We start from the raw sequence: 17,144 nt of genomic DNA, 5'->3' as shown, positions 1-17,144 counted from the left end.
AAACCCCACAAAAATCAGTTCATTCTCCCATTTTGAACATAATAAAAACATTACTTCAGTTGGGGTATGTTTTATTTATGCAATATGAGTTTTCTCTTTCAGGCAAATAAGTGTCAGCTAACTTAGAAGACAGCCTTGTAACAAAAGAATCAAGGTTACTAAGACCATGACTGAAGGTTAAGTCTTGACTGTCTGCACAAATAGGTTTTATTTATATTTATGCCAGAATAGCACCATTCTGAGAATAGATTTCTTCACAATGACCTCATATGCTTCAATTCTTTGCTTGAAAAATACTCCTGAAAAATACATGCCATGGATCATACTATATGTTTATTTGTCCTAACTTACTTAAAAATGCAGCTTTCATTGTGACACTTTTCATATTCTAAAATAGCTACTATCCCTACTAATCACTGTCAAAAATGCTCAATTCATAGAATTTTTCTTAAGGGCTGGGGATATGGCTTATCAGTAGTACATAAGCTCCTGACTTGGTCTTTGGGGATGCAAAAAATAAATAAATAGTAATGTAATAATAGTATAAATACTATATTCTCAATATTTTTCTTAAAATTATTTGTGGTGATTATTAAACTAAGAATAGTGATTACTTTGGCTTTCTTTTCTATAATGCATTTATATTCATTAGAGTTGTATGATTTTTCAGGTATTTATAATTATCTTCATCAGCACCCAAAACATTTTAAGTACTCAAATATACGTATGGTATCATAAGAGCGGGTATTTTCACTATGCTAAACAGGTATAGATCTTTTCTGGAACATCTTAACCTAGAGACAGTCAAGGTTAATTATTATTTGAATAACATTATCCAAAGGCAATCTAGAAATGCATCTTTAGGGAACATCAATATGAAAATGTATGTAAAGTCATGGCAGTAGCTCATGTTCAGGTGATGAACCAATATGGCACCAACAATTTGCAAAGCGGAAAAATCTTTGAATCTTAAGTCCATGAGGCTTCTTGGAGACCAAAGTCTCCTTGTGTTGCTGATGAGCAAAGTGAGCTCAGGGGCTGTCCAGTTGGCTCACAAGACATGACTTCTGGGACACAGGTCCCTGAACTCTTTGTTATTTTTCTCTCCACTTGATTACTTTATCAAGGGAATTCCTGCTCTTTGCAGTTAGGACTTTTTGGAGGAGAATTTTGTTTTCTCTCCAAGTTATTCACAGCACAGGTGTTGAGTCACCCAATTGTCTTCACTCATTAGCAAATCTGAAATGAACACAAACCCAGTTCTGGATTAATGAGAATGTGTGTGTGTGTGTGTGTGTGTGTGTGTGTGTGTGTGTGTGTGTGCGTGTGTGCTTAATTTTTCATAATGCCATGGCTGATTACCTGTAAGCCACAGGCTTTTTGTTTAGGGTTCTCCGGCCTCAATTACTTTTCTTGACTACTCTTTTCACCCCTAACTTTGTCTTTTGCATTTCCTAAAATTCTGAAAAATCCTGAAAAGGCTCCTTAGCACATCAATTTCTCCATCCCAGGGGGGACATGGGTGGGCAGAATTCCACCCAAATTCAAGAACTGGATGGAAATTAGAGACATGCTAATGCATTTTATAAGAACGATATGCATCATGAATTTTGACTATAGACAAATTTTCCAATAGTCTTCCCTAAAGGTTTTTATGAGGAGTCTCCCAGGCTAAATAAAAGCAAAACCCATGTAGTGATTACCTGTGGTTTGGCTGGCCCCAGTGCTGACAGAATTCTGGTAGAAATGCCCAGTTTAAGAGAGAGTGAGAGAGAGAAAGAGAGAGAGTGAGAAAGAGAGAACTATTGTGGAGTGAAAGGGGTAGAGAGAAAGCTTTCTGTTTATTTTCCAACAACTTTTCAGAGCTGTGACATTTGTGTTTTCTAAGTGTTCTTGACATGGAACTTGGCAGAGAAAGCTCATTTAGAGTTCTGTGTCACTGACCACATTTTTGCCTGATCGTTGGTGTTTCCTTAAAAATCATAAGATTAACGAGCACTCATGTATTATTCATTCCAGGCGTACAGATCACGCATTTATCTTAGACTCAAAGCCCCCCCCCTTCTCTTTTCCTAGAGCTTGCACTCGACAACGCATGCTGAGCGGATCATTCGAGGGGCAGCCAGCAAAAGAAAGGTCAATTCTCAGCGTGCAGCATCATATCCGCCAAGAGCGCAGGTAAAGGCACCCAAGGAGAGACGTGGGCTGCAGAAAAATCAAGGGGAGAAACTCAGAGTACAACAGGCCCGGCTGACAGACAAGCATGGGGCAAGCCTAGTGTTTTCTACCTGTGATGAGCACATTCATCAAATTCACCATCAGATTCTACCATACAATCATTCTTCCTTGGGTGGTGGCTGTTCTCTCCTGCGTGCCCAGAAGGAAATCTTCTGAATTTAATTAGATGAGATTCAAGACCTTTGGGTCAGACTCCAAGCATTGGCTAGCAGCCCTGGTGGAGGCTTTGTGCACTGCTTAATTTTGCTTTCATAACGGCCATTGCTGGCAGGTCAAAATGTGGTGGAGAGTGTGTTGACCAGTGGGTTGTGCTTGTTTTAGGTCACTGAGACATGGATCCAACAGCCAGAGGATCAGCAGGGGCAAATCTCTGGAAACACTGACCCAAGATGTAAGTTCTAAGCCTGTTTGAATGTTAGAAACATGATTATTAAAAAAAAGATGACACCCATGCCTGCATCTTTCCATCTCCTTTCCATCTCATGCCAGAATGAATCAAAGAAGGAAATGAAATTGCCAACACAGAATAGTAGCCACCAAATATAGATAGAAAACCCCAAACAGTACCTGTTTCTTTAGACAGTGATATGTAAGATATGCATCTTGCATCCATATAATATAGGTTAAATAACTAGATATAATAGATCTACATTGCATCACTATAGGTTTAAATTAGAGACCCAAAATATTTTGAGGAAATATTTTAATCATAATCTTTAAACATGTAATTAAAATTTATCAGATATTCTAGAATTTTGTCTACAAGTGCTGAGCATTAAATCCAATATCCAATTAAATCTCAGAAATAAAACTTTATTTTTAGGAATAGTTGTCTGTAAATACTACATAGTATTTCTCAAGAATCTTTTTTTGTGTTCTCAGATTCTAGATCCTTCATTTATTTATTTGCTAATTCTATAAATACTTGTCATGTTCCCAGGGAGAAGAAGTGGGGGTTGACATGAGTCTTGGTCCTTCAGGGGTTTATTTTCAAGAAAAGAAATCATTAGCAAGCAAACAAATGTTTATGCTCCATATTCTCTTTGCGGTTAGAACAGGTGGACTATGTTCTAGAAAGAGAAAGCAGAAAGAAATCAAGAGGAACAGGACTGCAAAGATACTAAAGTGGATAAAGCACTTTCCTTGCACATGCTAAATCACATATGGTCCCCTTAATCCTGCCAGGATTAATTCTCAGAACAGAGACAGAAGTAAGCCCTGAGCAACACTGAGTGTGGTTAAAAATAAAATGAAGAGAGAAAAACAAAAATAGGAGGGAGAGAGGGAAGGAGGAAGGAAGGCAGGATGGAAGGAAGGAAGGAAGGAAGAAAGGAGGAAGGAAGGAAGGAAGGAAGGAAGGAAGGAAGGAAGGAAGGAAGGAAGGAAGGAAGGAAGGAAGGAAGGAAGGAAGGAAGGAAGGAAGGAAGGAAGGAAGGAAGGAAAGAAGGAAGGAAGGAAGGAAGGAAGGAAGGAGGGAGGGAGGAAGGAAGGAAGGAAGGAAGGAAGAAGGAAGAAGGAAGGAAGGAGGAAGGAAGGAAAAAAGGAAGGAAGAAAAGGAGGGAGGAAGAAAGGGAGGAAGGAAGGAAAGGAGGGAGATAGGAAGGGAGGAAGGAAGGGAGGGAGGAAGGAAGGAAGGGAAGGAGGGAAGGACAGAGGGAGGGAGGGAAGGAGGGAAGGAGGGAAGGAGGGAGGGAGGGAGGGAGGGAGGAAGGAAGGAAGAAAGGAAGGAAGGAAAGAGGGAAGGAGGGAGGGAGGGAGGGAGGGAAGGAAGGAAGGGAGGAAGGAAGGGGAGGGAAGGATGGAGGGAAGGATGGAGGGAAGGAGGGAGGAAGGAAGGAAGGGAAGGAGGAAGGAAGGAAAAAAGGAAGGAAGAAAAGGAGGGAGGAAGAAAGGGAGGAAGGAAGGAAAGGAGGGAGATAGGAAGGGAGGAAGGAAGGGAGGGAGGAAGGAAGGAAGGGAAGGAGGGAAGGACAGAGGGAGGGAGGGAAGGAGGGAAGGAGGGAAGGAGGGAAGGAGGGAGGGAGGGAGGAAGGAAGGAAGAAAGGAAGGAAGGAAAGAGGGAAGGAGGGAGGGAGGGAGGGAGGGAAGGAAGGAAGGGAGGAAGGAAGGGAGGAAGGAAGGAAGGGAAGGAGGAAGGAAGGGAGGAAGGAAGGAAGGGAGGGAGGGAGGAAGGGAGGAAGGAAGGAAGGGAGGGAGGAAGGAAGGAAGAAGGGAGGGAGGGAAGGAGGGATGGAGGAAGGAAGGAAGAAAGGAAGGAGGGAGGAAGGAAGGAGGGAGGAAGGAAGGAAGGAAGGAAGGAAGGAAGGAAGGAAGGAAGGAAGGAAGGAAGGAAGGAAGGAAGGAAGGAAGGAAGGAAGGAAGGAAGGAAGGATCTAGTACCCTCTATCCTGCTGTTTTTACTTGAGCCCTCACCATCTTTGAGAATTTTCACTTTTATGTTTATCTGTTGGTCTCAAAAATCTATCTCCTTTCTCTCTAGAACTTGAACCCCACAAAAACAAAGATTTGCAGTAGAGGACTTGATCCCTAATTCTAGAACTGTGCTTGGCACTTAATGGTAGTCAATGAATGTTTTCCTTGAAGGGAAAAAGAAAACCCTGAAATGACTGTGACTCTATTAAAATATAGTATTCATTTTATTTTCCAAATTACCTTTGAGAGGGGTTTTTTAAAACAAAAGCCATTTGATCTTTTGTGTCTTTCTAGCATTCTAATACCGTGCGGTACCGCAATGCACAAAGGGAAGACAGTGAAATAAAGATGATTCAGGAGAAGAAAGAACAAGCGGAAATGAAAAGGTACCAAGACATCCCTGGACTCTTGGACCCGCTTGTGGGAAAGGGGGTGGAGAAGTTTGCCTTCATCTGACTCTGTCCTCTCTCTCCTTGTAGGAAAGTGCAAGAAGAGGAGCTTCGGGAAAACCACCCCTATTTTGACAAGCCCCTTTTCATAGTTGGGCGGGAGCACAGGTTCAGGAATTTCTGCCGGGTCGTGGTCCGGGCACGCTTCAACGCGTAAGCACATACCTTCTGGAAAACAGGAAGTGAGGGGAAGGGTCAGATTGAGAATGGGAGCATGTTCTCATAACGGGGTCACAAAATCATCCGTGGGCTCATACGTTATGTGGCTTCTGTTGACTGAGTGGCCAACTATTGGGTTAACCAGGTTCTACCTATTCAGGATTGGCACTTAGATCATCTGTTCTCCACCCTAGGGTGAGATCTTGCACTTCCCAATAAAGATCCTTGGTCTCAGGGAAAAACCACATCCAGTTTTGGCTTTTCCACCTCTGAGCTATTTGCTTCATAGGAGTGGAAGTTTTGGTTCCAGACCCACATCTGTCCAATGCCCTGGGTTTGGAGCTTGAGGTTTCCACTACAGCCAAGCCAAATAAAGGGAGAACAGTTCTTAGCATGAAGAGAAAACACACATTGTACACAGTTAATGTGCCATTTTCCCTACACTCCACATGATCTTGAACTGTTTCCCACCTATTCTCTCTTAAAGGTAACTAGCTCCATATTTTATTGGGGAAAGGAACAATCCATGGGAAACTCAGTGACCTAATGAGAATAATGGCCCCCACTCTTTCTAGGCACCTTGAGGAATGAAAACCCTCCTATAATATTAATATCAAAAGAAAACTGCTGGCTCATGTTCCCACCGCTAATTAGTAGAGAAGAAATCCAGGCAATTGGTATCTCTGTCTCTGCCAACATGGAGAGACCCAAAAAAAAGGAAGTGGGGGCAGCCAGTCTAGAGACTGAGGCATTTAAACAGACCAAAGTAAAATTAGTTGAAGAAGTAGAGCACTGGGCTTTCACAGATTTTAGGAACTAAAATTCTGAAGATCTGCAGGGTCATGGAGGAAAGGTGAAAGCTTTCAGTTCTGTCAATCAGAGTTTTTAGATGATAACACATATAAGAATGGTTCTCCCTAGTTGACCAGAAGGACCATCTGATCATCACCCCATGGCTATCAGCAATGTCACAGGCCTCTGCACAAGAAGATGCTGATGATCAAAGGCAGGATTCCATAAAAACTGGGCCAACAGGCAGGGCTCTCTCCCCGTTAGGTTGGGGTCCTTGTGAGATGAAGATCTGTAAGGGGCGATGGCTGAAGACTCAGGGAGACAATGCCAGTCAGCAGCCAAGGAGATAGTACCCTTCTCCTTCTCTCTCACCAGTTTTGTGACCTCTTGATCTGGAGCACTTAGTGTCCAGAACTGGGCAGAATTCTTTTTGCCTCCTATTGGCCAGTTCTACAACACCCCTAGAGGAATATCCATACAATGGAGGGTATAGTTTAGAGCTAGAAGCGGTCACATGTTCACCCTCTCCCTTTTTTTAACAGAGGAAGAAAGCCCAGCTGGAGGGCCTAGGGCTTAGGGTTCTACACATAAGTGACACCAGCTACCAGCCTATTGTTCTTTCTGCTGGTCTAGAAAGATCCTCATGAGGATTCATCACCAAAATACCCAGTTTTTGACAAAGACACAATTTGGGGGTCTAGATACGAGCAGTTCCCAACAGATTTCCATCCTGTGGGCTTCCCCCATGTCAATTAGCAACTGGTCACTAATTCTCTTCACTGATACCCAATCTCCTGATATCAGTGATGCAGCTGGTATAAAAGAGAACCAGGACAGCAAGCTTGGCATTGGGAGTGAGTCCCCAGAACAATGACTGGAGTCTTCCCCGAGAAGTGGACCTGAATTTTCTGAATGTCAAAATTACCCCCCAAATACACACCATATCAAATCCTATTTCATGCATCATAATTAAATCTTGGTGATGTGGTATTTCATTTTAGGAAAAATAAGTCTTGATAAGTCTTGTGAAATTTCAGCTCATAACTCATAGGCTTATCCAGGGGGTGATTAGAAGAAAGAACCTAAGTGTTTTGAAGAACAAGTCAAAATTCAGCATTTGTGAGGGCGAGTCAGAAACTGAGGGGAGTCTCATGTGGGACTTAAAAATACACATCCCTACAATGAACAACACAGGGCCAAAGGCAAAATATTGGGACGACTGAGCCATACAGTTGAGTTGGGTGGGGGGGTCATCTGGTGTAAGGGAGAAGTAATAGGGTCCTTGCAAATAAAATGAGGTGGCTACCCTGATAATAGATCTAATATAGGAATTATAAACATGAGAAGCCATGATTAAAAGTATCATAAACCACAGACTCTCAATCAATAAAACTGAACATCCTTTTCGGTCTTAGCGGAATGAGCCTGGGGAACACAAGATCACAATGTAACAGAAGGTTCCATGTTTTCTCTCATAGGTCTAAGACAGACCCTGTCACAGGAGCTGTGAAAAACACCAAGTATCATCAACTATAGTAAGCAGAGCCACTTGATTTTCCTACACAGGTTTCTCTGCATGTTTTTATTTCATAGAAACATGGAAAACATTCTCCTGTTTCTTTTTCTTTCTTCATTTGATCTATTTTGGCTTTTGGTTCATATATGGTAGTGTTCAGGGGTTACTCTTAACTCTGCACACAAGAATCACCCATGGAAGTGCTCGGGGACCATATGGGATGCCAGGTATCAAACCTGGGTCTTTTGCATGCAAGGCAAGTGCCCTCCCTGCTGTGCTGTTGCTCTGGGCCCACCATGTTTCTTTTTAATCAAGGTCTAGAAAGAAGCAAGTGGGTATTTATTGACAACAGCCATTCACTGAACTCAAAAACATCTTCGCTGACTCTTAGCAAACATTCCAGGACTTCTTGTTCTCAGTTTCTTTGTTCTTTGGCAGTGACTTGCTGGGACTTGTCACCTACCTGGACTGGGTCATGATCATCGTCACCATCTGCTCCTGCATCTCCATGATGTTCGAGTCCCCCTTCCGGCGAGTCATGCATGCCCCAACCTTGCAGGTATGACTGCCAGAAAGTCAGGGTGCAGCATGAAGAGGGGAATATTGACCCGCTGCTTGCATGTCCTTGGAGATTCACCTGCCTTTCGCCCATGCAGATTGCTGAGTATGTGTTTGTGATATTCATGAGCATTGAGCTCAATCTGAAGATCATGGCCGACGGCTTGTTTTTCACTCCGACCGCTGTCATTAGGGACTTTGGTGGAGTCATGGACATATTTATATATCTTGTAAGTCTTTGCTTTTTTTTTTTTCATTCTCCTCTCAATGTAAAATGGGGTCGTTTTGTAGAAATGCCTGCATTTCCTGGTACAAGACTGAAATATGGGTTACAGATGTTTAGAAGCCTTGACTAAGTTAAAGAGCCCATTAAAGGTGCAAACACAGAATGCATGTAGATTGTTTTCAAGTGTTTGAAAAATATACACGGATATTTTTATTGTTGTCCAAGTACATCAACCCCTATATGCTATAGATATACTTTTCTCAGGTTGATCACCTACTAGAATTCTGCAGCTGAGAATTCTATGAATCTATATATTCTGTGACTCCTATGGTTAAAACAATCAATCAGGACTTGGAGCAATAATACAGTTGGGAGGGCACTTACCTTGCTCCTGGCTGACCCATGTTTGGTCCTCAGCATCCCATCTGATCCCCCAAAGCATCACCAGGAGTGATTCTTTAATGCAGAGCCAGGAATAACACCCGAATATCACCAGGCATTGCCCCAAAATAAAACAAAAACAAATATAAAACAAAATATAAGCAAGCAAGTGCACCCCATAGTTGATTGATGAGCCCCTAATTGTTCAGGAAAGTGGGTGGCCTGGAGCTTTTTCTATATTTGGTTCCAGCCACAGATTAGGTAGCTAGAGAAATCAACATCCAATGTTGTTTAGTTATACCCAATGCTGGGACCTCTGAAAGGAACTCAAAAATTTTTTATTTTTCTGTCTGACTGAGAAAGGATAAAATCATGGTCTATCCAATGCCTCAAGGAAGGTGTGGCCAGTAATGGGCACTTCAAATGATTCATAACAGTATCGAGTAAGAAACAGGACAAGGTCTAAGGAAGGCCCAGATTGTTACTCTCTCTGGAGCCTCCAGTGTAGAAGAGAAGGGACAGAGTGTATGTATACACACCGACACACTCACACACTCAAACACACATGCACTCACACTCAAACATACTCACACATTCACACACAGGCCCTGGGAGCAGGAGCAGCGGACAGATTTTTCATGATGCACTTGCCCCCTCACCCCGTCCCAGAGGTGAAAAACACTCAATGCCAGACTCGCCCCAACCTGTCCCCACAGGTCAGCCTGATATTTCTCTGCTGGATGCCTCAGAATGTGCCTGCGGAGTCTGGGGCTCAGCTCCTCATGGTCCTGCGCTGCCTGAGGCCCCTGAGGATCTTCAAGTTGGTGCCTCAAATGCGGAAGGTCGTCCGAGAGCTCTTTAGCGGCTTCAAGGAGATTTTTCTGGTATGTGAGTTTAAGTCCCTTCAGCCTCCAGCTCGCAGAGCCAAGTCTATAGTGCCTGATTAAGTTTCCCGATTTGCTTTGAGCTACATCCACAAAATGTCAGCCTTTTTTACACCTCTGGTATGAAGCCAAAGGACATGCCAATGACTGGATCATGTCTCTGTGACTATGTCAATGCACAGATATTAGAAGGGAGTCCAGATGGGTTTCTGAATGACACTGTTTTGGGTGACATTTTAGTGTTTGCGAGATGTGTGCTCAGCCTGCAGTGTCCAAGCATCCAGCAGAGGGTGCACGAGTCAATAAACAGATTTACTGGGTTTAGGAGTTGCAGGAAAGCAAAAGACTGTCCTTCTCTTGTCTGTCTGCTAAGAGAGATTTGTATCCACTTGGAGAAAATGAGGAAACGACAGTTCTGGACACATGCTGCTTTTTCCTTCCTAATAGAGCAAAGTGTTGGTTTTTAAGAGCAGCCAAGCCTGAGTCATGTCAGATCAGTTTTAATGCATTTTGCTTACATCCGAAAGTCCTCTGCTTTTGTTCTAAAAAATGCAAAACCTGGACCGGAGCAATGGCGTAGCGGTAGGGCATTTGCCTTGCACCCAGCTGACCCAGGACAGAATGCTTTTAGATCGCCCATCGTCCCATATGGTCCCCCAAGCCGGAACGATTTTTGAGTGCATAGCCAGGAGTAACCCCTGAGCGTCACTAAGTGTGGCGCAAAATCAAAAATAAATAAATATATAAATAAAATTAAAATGCAAAACCTGTTATGCATTGCCTCCTTTCACTGTTCTGGAAAGGGGAATCCAAGGAAACTAAAAGATATCATAGGAGTCACTGGAAAACCATCTTTGTCTCTTATGACCGCCCATTTTTTTTTTTTTACCAAGATGTTGAAATAACTGATTTATCTATTCATCTCTTCCAGGTCTCTATCCTGTTGCTGACATTAATGCTTGTGTTTGCTAGCTTTGGGGTTCAGCTTTTCGCTGGAAAACTGGCCAAGTGCAATGACCCCCACATTATTAGAAGGGTAAGCCGGAATGTATTTCTCTATTTTGGGAGAAGAGTGAAGGTCATTGATGAAGGTTCTTAATAAGGTCACACTGAAGCTATATGGAGAACCTTTGGGAATACAGGGATAGTTCTCTTCCTAAGCATTCCCACTGCTTAAAGGATGCCCAGATCTTTCCTGACTTCTCTGCAAGACTAGGAATACAACTCTTCCCTCTGACTTTAGGGGCTGTCCTTGTCAAATCAGTAGCACCAGAGTCCACTGCTTCTAGTTGCAACTCTCAAGAATGTTTCCTTCCCTTCTTCCATAGCTGAATCTTCCCTTTGTTGACACATGAGGGTCACATCAGTGAACAGTCCAACCTGGGTACAAAACAAAAAAAAAGTCAATTAGAACTTTACCACCCACTCTGGCTCCAACTCTCTTAATCTGACGTCTACTCTTAACATTCTCCATGCTAGCATTCTTCCTGGTAGGAAAGCAGGGCCTGCCATGAGCTCTTCATGGTTTCAAATACCTCCCACCCCCATCATTGCAACTAGCAGCAAAGAAATGGGGAGAAATCTTGAGTGTGTGATAGAGACTGACCTTTGCTGCTAGAAAAACCATGTCTACACTAGTAGAACCTGATAAGACAGATGTGTACATCTGTCAGGAATGCACTAGCTGGAAAAAAGGGAGTGTGGTTCTCCATGAGGAATCAAGCTCCTTCTGTCTTTCCTACCCACCCTCTGGAACTCCCTGTCTTCTCTACTGGCTGACCTGGAAGTATAGGAGAGCTGGTATAAGAGGGTTCAATCTACACCCCCCTGCAGAGAACTTGTCTTCCTGCTGGCAGAAGCCACATAATGTGTGTGTCATCAGAAAAGAAGGCACAGTTTGCTTTAGGACAAGTCATTCACTGCCATTCCCATAGAAGTGTGTTCCGTGAGTGTTGGGTAAAAGAAAAACAAGGAAACCTATGCAAAAGTGTGTTTCCAGAAGACCTATTACTGAGGAACTTTAATACGGATTTCTACTAAATATGACTCTCGAATACAGATCTCCTATTTGTATAAGAAACCTGATATTTTTCCTCTTCATCCCATATTTGCTTTTATTTTTTAATTAGTCATCATAAAGTTACACAGTTATTTATGACTAGACATGTTTTTCCCTCGTCATCACAAATTTGCTTCTATTTTTTTAATTAGTCACCATAAAGTTTCAAATTTATGCATGATTGGGTTTCAGAAATATAATATTTGTACACTAATCCCTTCCCCAGTGTCCTCTTCTCAACAAGACCCTCTCATCATCATTTGCCTGCTGCCTACCACTCTACTTCTACAAGAGGCAATTTATAATTATATATATTAATGCATATGTTTATGTCAATGTTTGCACTGTGGTTTCCAGCTGATCAGTTTTCCTATATAACACTTTACCACCAATCAGCATCTCTTCCTCCTTCCAGTTGAAAGCTTCCTTCCATCATAGACATTGCACCTCCTTATTCTCTCCTTTGTCCCCTCAAGTGACATGTTTTCTTCTGAACACTAGTTCTAATATACTTTGTTTCCATTGTCTTTGGCTATTTGTTATTACAATATTGGATTGAAGAAAGACTACATTTTAAAGCTCCTAATTATTAAAAAGATAATTGCCTCATGGGCTAAACTGAGAGTATAGGCATATACATGTTCCCACTCACTGCCTTATACCCCCATGTTCTGGGAAATAGCTCTGACAGCCCATGAATTCACTGAGGTTCCCCTGATGGTCGCTGACATTGCAAAAGTTGAGAAACTCCACATTCTTGGACCCTGGCATTGAGAATTATTGGCCAACTCTCTCTTGGAGAGCCCCATCCCCCCTGAGTATCACATTGGATCCCTCCATCCCCCAAACAAAAATCATTTTCTAATTCTTAGAGTAAAGCAATTTTATGAGTAACATCTTAATCCAGGCCAAATGCATTGCCGGTTGCATTAATAATGAGGATTTCCAAAGGAGCTGGAGTGGTAGAAGCTGGATTGATTGGGCAGATCCTAGAGCATTTCACAAAGTTTCTCCTATGGGAAGCTGCTTTCTTAGCTCCTTCCCACAGGGTTCCAGGAATGTGAGTAAATCAGAGAGGTGTGTGAACATGTAACGTGGCAGAAAGGTCATGGTGTTCCCAGCAAGCTCAAGAAAAAAGTCACAACAAGCTGATGCCTTATCTACCAGCTTGTGTAAGAAGGGATTATTTTGGATCCCTTGGATAGAGGCCAGAGTGATAATAACTACATTTCAGGATGCAGCGTGGTGGATTCTTGGGTGACTCAGTATATTAATAATGCCCTGAGTGCATGGTAATTTTACATTACCTACTCATCTCCAGTCCAGTGAAATGAGTGGTTTGTATGGAGGACAGAGCACGTGAGGGATGGAGAGGAGCCTTGGCACCAGGATGTTGTTCTCCTCTTTTCTGGGCCAATGAGATCTCAGTGGAAAGCTCCTAGAAAGTCTAGGACAATGTAGCCTTTGGGTGAGAACCAGAGATCAATTGAAAAGAAACGGTCCTAGTTGGAAGTGGTCTATGTCTTAACAGCAGGGTATGTTCTTTCTAGTCTAATTGGAGTGTGTGTATGTGTGTGTGGTGGGGGGGGGGTGTTGTGGACCTTGGTAGAGCACCATGTGATCCAAGGGAATGACAGTTCTCTCTTGGTCCTGAGAGTCCATCCTTCTTTACAAAAGGAAACAGACCCAGAGAAAGGTAGAAATAGGTGTTTGGTTACACCACCCAGTTTCAAGACAATGAAGCTTAAGTTGTGTTTTGGGTTCCCCTGGAAGCAGACATTGTTTTCTTGGCAACTGCCTGTGAACTTCTTTTCTCTGCTCCTTCTCTGGAAATTGGACAAGAGAAATCAGGAGCTTCTGTTGATGTAATGGCAGTGGACTTGGATATGCCCTTGGATATCCCTACTTGGTAGTTGGACTTGAACACACCCCCTTAGATAATCTCACTGTGATGACAGTCATACCTGGGCATATTGCCTTTGGACATGTCTGTCGCCTTGTCATGCTGGGTATAAAAGAAAAAACTCAGACCATGGGGAAGGAAGACTCAGGGTAGTGACCAGAGCAGCTCTTCCTGATCCACCAGGAGTCTGAGATAAAGCATCAGTGAGATGTTCTCTGCTTTGTATATATTCCTTTGTCTCTTAAATCCAGGCCATTACCAGATACCTCTAACTGGACTGGTGAATTTCTCTTTCTCTGTCTCTGTCTCTCTCTGTCTCTGACTCTCTGTCTCTGTCTCTCTCTGTCTCTGTCTTTCTCTCTCTTCCTCTTTCTCTTCCTCTCTCTCTTCCTCTCTCTCTTCCTCTCTCTCTCTTTCTCTCTCTCCCTCTCTGAAACCCTTGAACATTGGTGGCACGCCTCAGACTCTAGGATGAATAAAAAAGAATACTTGGTTTCTATCCCCCCCCCCCACTCAGTCCCAAGCAGGCAGTTAGTGTCCCTGGGTGATCTCTTGGCCCCAACTGGCAGCTGAGGCTCATAAATACCTATGAGCACTGTGAGCTAACTTTAGAGATATAGATCCAGAGCTTGGTTGATAAAGTCCCATAAATAGACCCTGAGGATACTTCTTCATCAATAGTCATCATATCTCATGGTACGGGAGGCACCATGACCAATGCCACGAGGACTGGGAACATGTGTCAGTCACTCTCTGCTTTTAAGCACCTACAAAATTTGAGTTTAATAATTAAGATGCAACAATCATAAAATGTTAGGATTTGACAGCATATGAGGATATGGAAAATGGAACTTTCCAGATCAGCAGGGAAAAATCATTTCGTGTAGATGAAGCAGAAGGGAATAATGCAGAGCATGCACCAGAAAGAGCTCTGGTGTGAGGTAGGGGTAAGTAGGGAGGAAGCACGGGGCTTTGAAGCCAAGTTATCCAAATGTGGATACCCTCTTTAGAGTATAAAGTTTTGGTCTACTAACTCTTGACCAAGAATTTGAATCACTAGGTCATATGGAAGCTCTATGTATACTTTTGGGAATATCACCATACTGTTTTCCATGGAGGCTGAACCAGGCAACATCTCCAAGTCCCAGCAACATAAACAAGAGTTTCTTCTTGCCATGTTCCCTCCAACACACGGTGTTTCTAGTCTCTTGAATACAATCATCCTCAGTGGTGTGACATATACCATTGTCATCTGGATTTGAAAAAGCCAATTCAAAGTAGATTAAAGACATTCAAATTAGACCAGAATCCATAATAAACATTGAGAAAACTATAGACAGGAAGTTCAATTCATGGGGCCATGCATTTGGGGGGGGGAGGAGTTGCAAGTCAACAGTGCTTGGGACTTACTCCTGGCTCTGTGGTCAGAGAGCATTCCTGGCAGGGCTTGGGGACCATCGAGGCTACTGGGGATTGAATCCATATTGACCATATTTAAGGCAAGCAATTTATTCCTATTTTATGTCTCCAACCCTGAGATGCTTTTTAGCCAGGACACTGAGCTGATGTACCCAAAAGAGTAGACATACTCCAAAAGACAAATTAGAAGAGTCAGTATGTGATGCTCTTTGCACCTGATGCTCTGCTGCACCTGATGCCTCTGTTTAACACACCATAGCACAACCATATGGAATAATGGTGTAGATGAACAGGGATGCGCAGAGAAGATCATTGCAATAAAAGTTTATAAGGTTCTAGGTGGTGACAGGATGAGAATTCTCTGAGCTCAGGAGTATACAGACCAAGGGCTAGAGGAATGTACACCAAGTGTGCTTCTTGCTTGTCTTTGGTCAAGATATACCAGAAGCAAAAGTAACAGAAGGGAGAATAAGGACATAAATACGTTCCAAAAACTACTTAATAATATGGCTTCTAATATATATGTGTATGCATATATATTTTCTATATCATTACCTGTACATTATTTATTTTTATACATTTTATATATACCATATTTGTGGCATATAAGACGACCCTTCAACCCATAAAAAACTTCCTAAAAGTCAGGAGTCATATTATATGTTGGTATACGGCCTGCTGAAACTTGTTCCAGCTTCAGGAATGAGTGATCCACACCCCCTCTTACTTTTGAGAAGTAACTTACTTTTAAGACTTTTAGGAAGTGTTTCATGGGTTGAAGGGTTGTCTTATATGCCAGCAAATACGTATTTATAGAAAGATACCCATATATCCATATATATCACTTTATTAGAATAGAATTCTCTCACTTCAAGTGAACAATTCTTTGGTATTTCTATTCATAGAGTTGTAGTCCATTTCCATAATTAATATTTCATCACCCTAAAAAGATATACCGTGACCTGTATTTTAACTCATCTCTTCCAGATGTTACTACGGTTCCCACAATATTTCCCATTCTGCAATAATTACAATTATACCTTATGTCTCTTTGGGGGGAAGCCATATCCAGCTGTGTGCTCAGGAATTACTCCTGGTTCTGTGCTGAGGAATCATTCCTGGAAGGCTTGGGGAACCTTATGGGATGCTGGAGATCAAACTTAGGTTGGCAGCATGCAAGGCTTTCCTTGCTGTGCCATCTCTTCAGTCCCTGCTTTCTGTTTCTTTGTGTTCCCTGTTTGAGAATTTTATATAAATGTGTTCATAGACTTTAGAGAGCTAGATTTCTGTTCCTCTTAGCATATCTTCAAGGTTTCTTAAGTTTAAAATACAGTACTTGTATTGACACCTTCCTTTCTATGGTGAAAGAATAGTTTCATGATGACCATTCCATAGTGCTTATTTCAGTATCCAATGATGGACCCTGAATGTTTTTGTTATTTTTAGGGAGGGTCCACACTCAGCAGCACTCAGGGGTTATTCCTTGCTCTGCACTCAGAAATCACCCCTGACATGCTAGGAGGACCATATGGGGTGCTGGCGATCAAACCCAGGTTGGCCACATGCCAGGCAAAGGCTCTACCTGCTGTGCTATCCCTCCAGCCCCCTACCCCCTGATCTTTTACCCATCTCTAGAGCCTTAGTAGCAAAGGCCTTGTATAATGGCCATGAGGGCACCTTAGTGCGCAGGTTTCTGTGTGGAGTTCTACTTTCAGAGGAGTGGAATTGCTGGAACTGCTCTTTCCAAGGACCAAAGTGGCGGCACCCCTTTCCACTCCCACCCGCAGTGCATGAGGCTTTCTTGCGAGCATCCAATTGCTGCCCTTCTCCATCAAAGCTTGTCATCTGGCTCTTTGATGATAGCTTCCGAGTGGGCGTGAAGTGGCCCCCCATTGTGGTTTTGCATGCATTTCCCCATGACTTGTGATGTGGAGCATCTTTTCATGTGCTCTGACACCCTTTGTTTATTCTCCCTGGAAGAAAGTTCCTTCAGATCGGGGGCCCACCTACTTGTTTCAGTGTCAACATGAACCTCTCATCTTTCCTGTTTGCTGACTAGCTGTCCACATCACTGCGCTTGGCCAAAAGACCTTTGTTATTTTAAATAAAGAAGTGTTTCGTGATGTTCATTTCTCTGTTTTCTGACCA

The 17,144-nt window shown here is 42.8% G+C and overlaps 1 protein-coding gene across 1 annotated transcript in view; it reads left to right on the top strand.

Annotated features, from left to right (window-relative positions):
- Positions 1-17,144, top strand: part of NALCN (sodium leak channel, non-selective) — a 306,322-nt gene that overhangs the window by 252,849 nt on the left and 36,329 nt on the right. Inside the window, exons 19-27 of the mRNA XM_049778612.1 lie at positions 2,077-2,178; positions 2,560-2,629; positions 4,945-5,036; positions 5,130-5,252; positions 7,529-7,585; positions 8,005-8,125; positions 8,223-8,354; positions 9,448-9,615; positions 10,547-10,651. Of these exons, the coding sequence (XP_049634569.1) occupies positions 2,077-2,178; positions 2,560-2,629; positions 4,945-5,036; positions 5,130-5,252; positions 7,529-7,585; positions 8,005-8,125; positions 8,223-8,354; positions 9,448-9,615; positions 10,547-10,651 (970 nt within the window). The remainder of the gene's footprint in view (positions 1-2,076; positions 2,179-2,559; positions 2,630-4,944; positions 5,037-5,129; positions 5,253-7,528; positions 7,586-8,004; positions 8,126-8,222; positions 8,355-9,447; positions 9,616-10,546; positions 10,652-17,144) is intronic.

The sequence above is a fragment of the Suncus etruscus genome, chromosome 8 (assembly GCF_024139225.1).
Source record: "Suncus etruscus isolate mSunEtr1 chromosome 8, mSunEtr1.pri.cur, whole genome shotgun sequence".
In the NCBI taxonomy this organism is placed as follows: domain Eukaryota; kingdom Metazoa; phylum Chordata; class Mammalia; order Eulipotyphla; family Soricidae; genus Suncus; species Suncus etruscus.
Note: the sequence above shows the minus strand (reverse complement) of the source record. Positions and strands in the feature narration are given on the sequence as shown.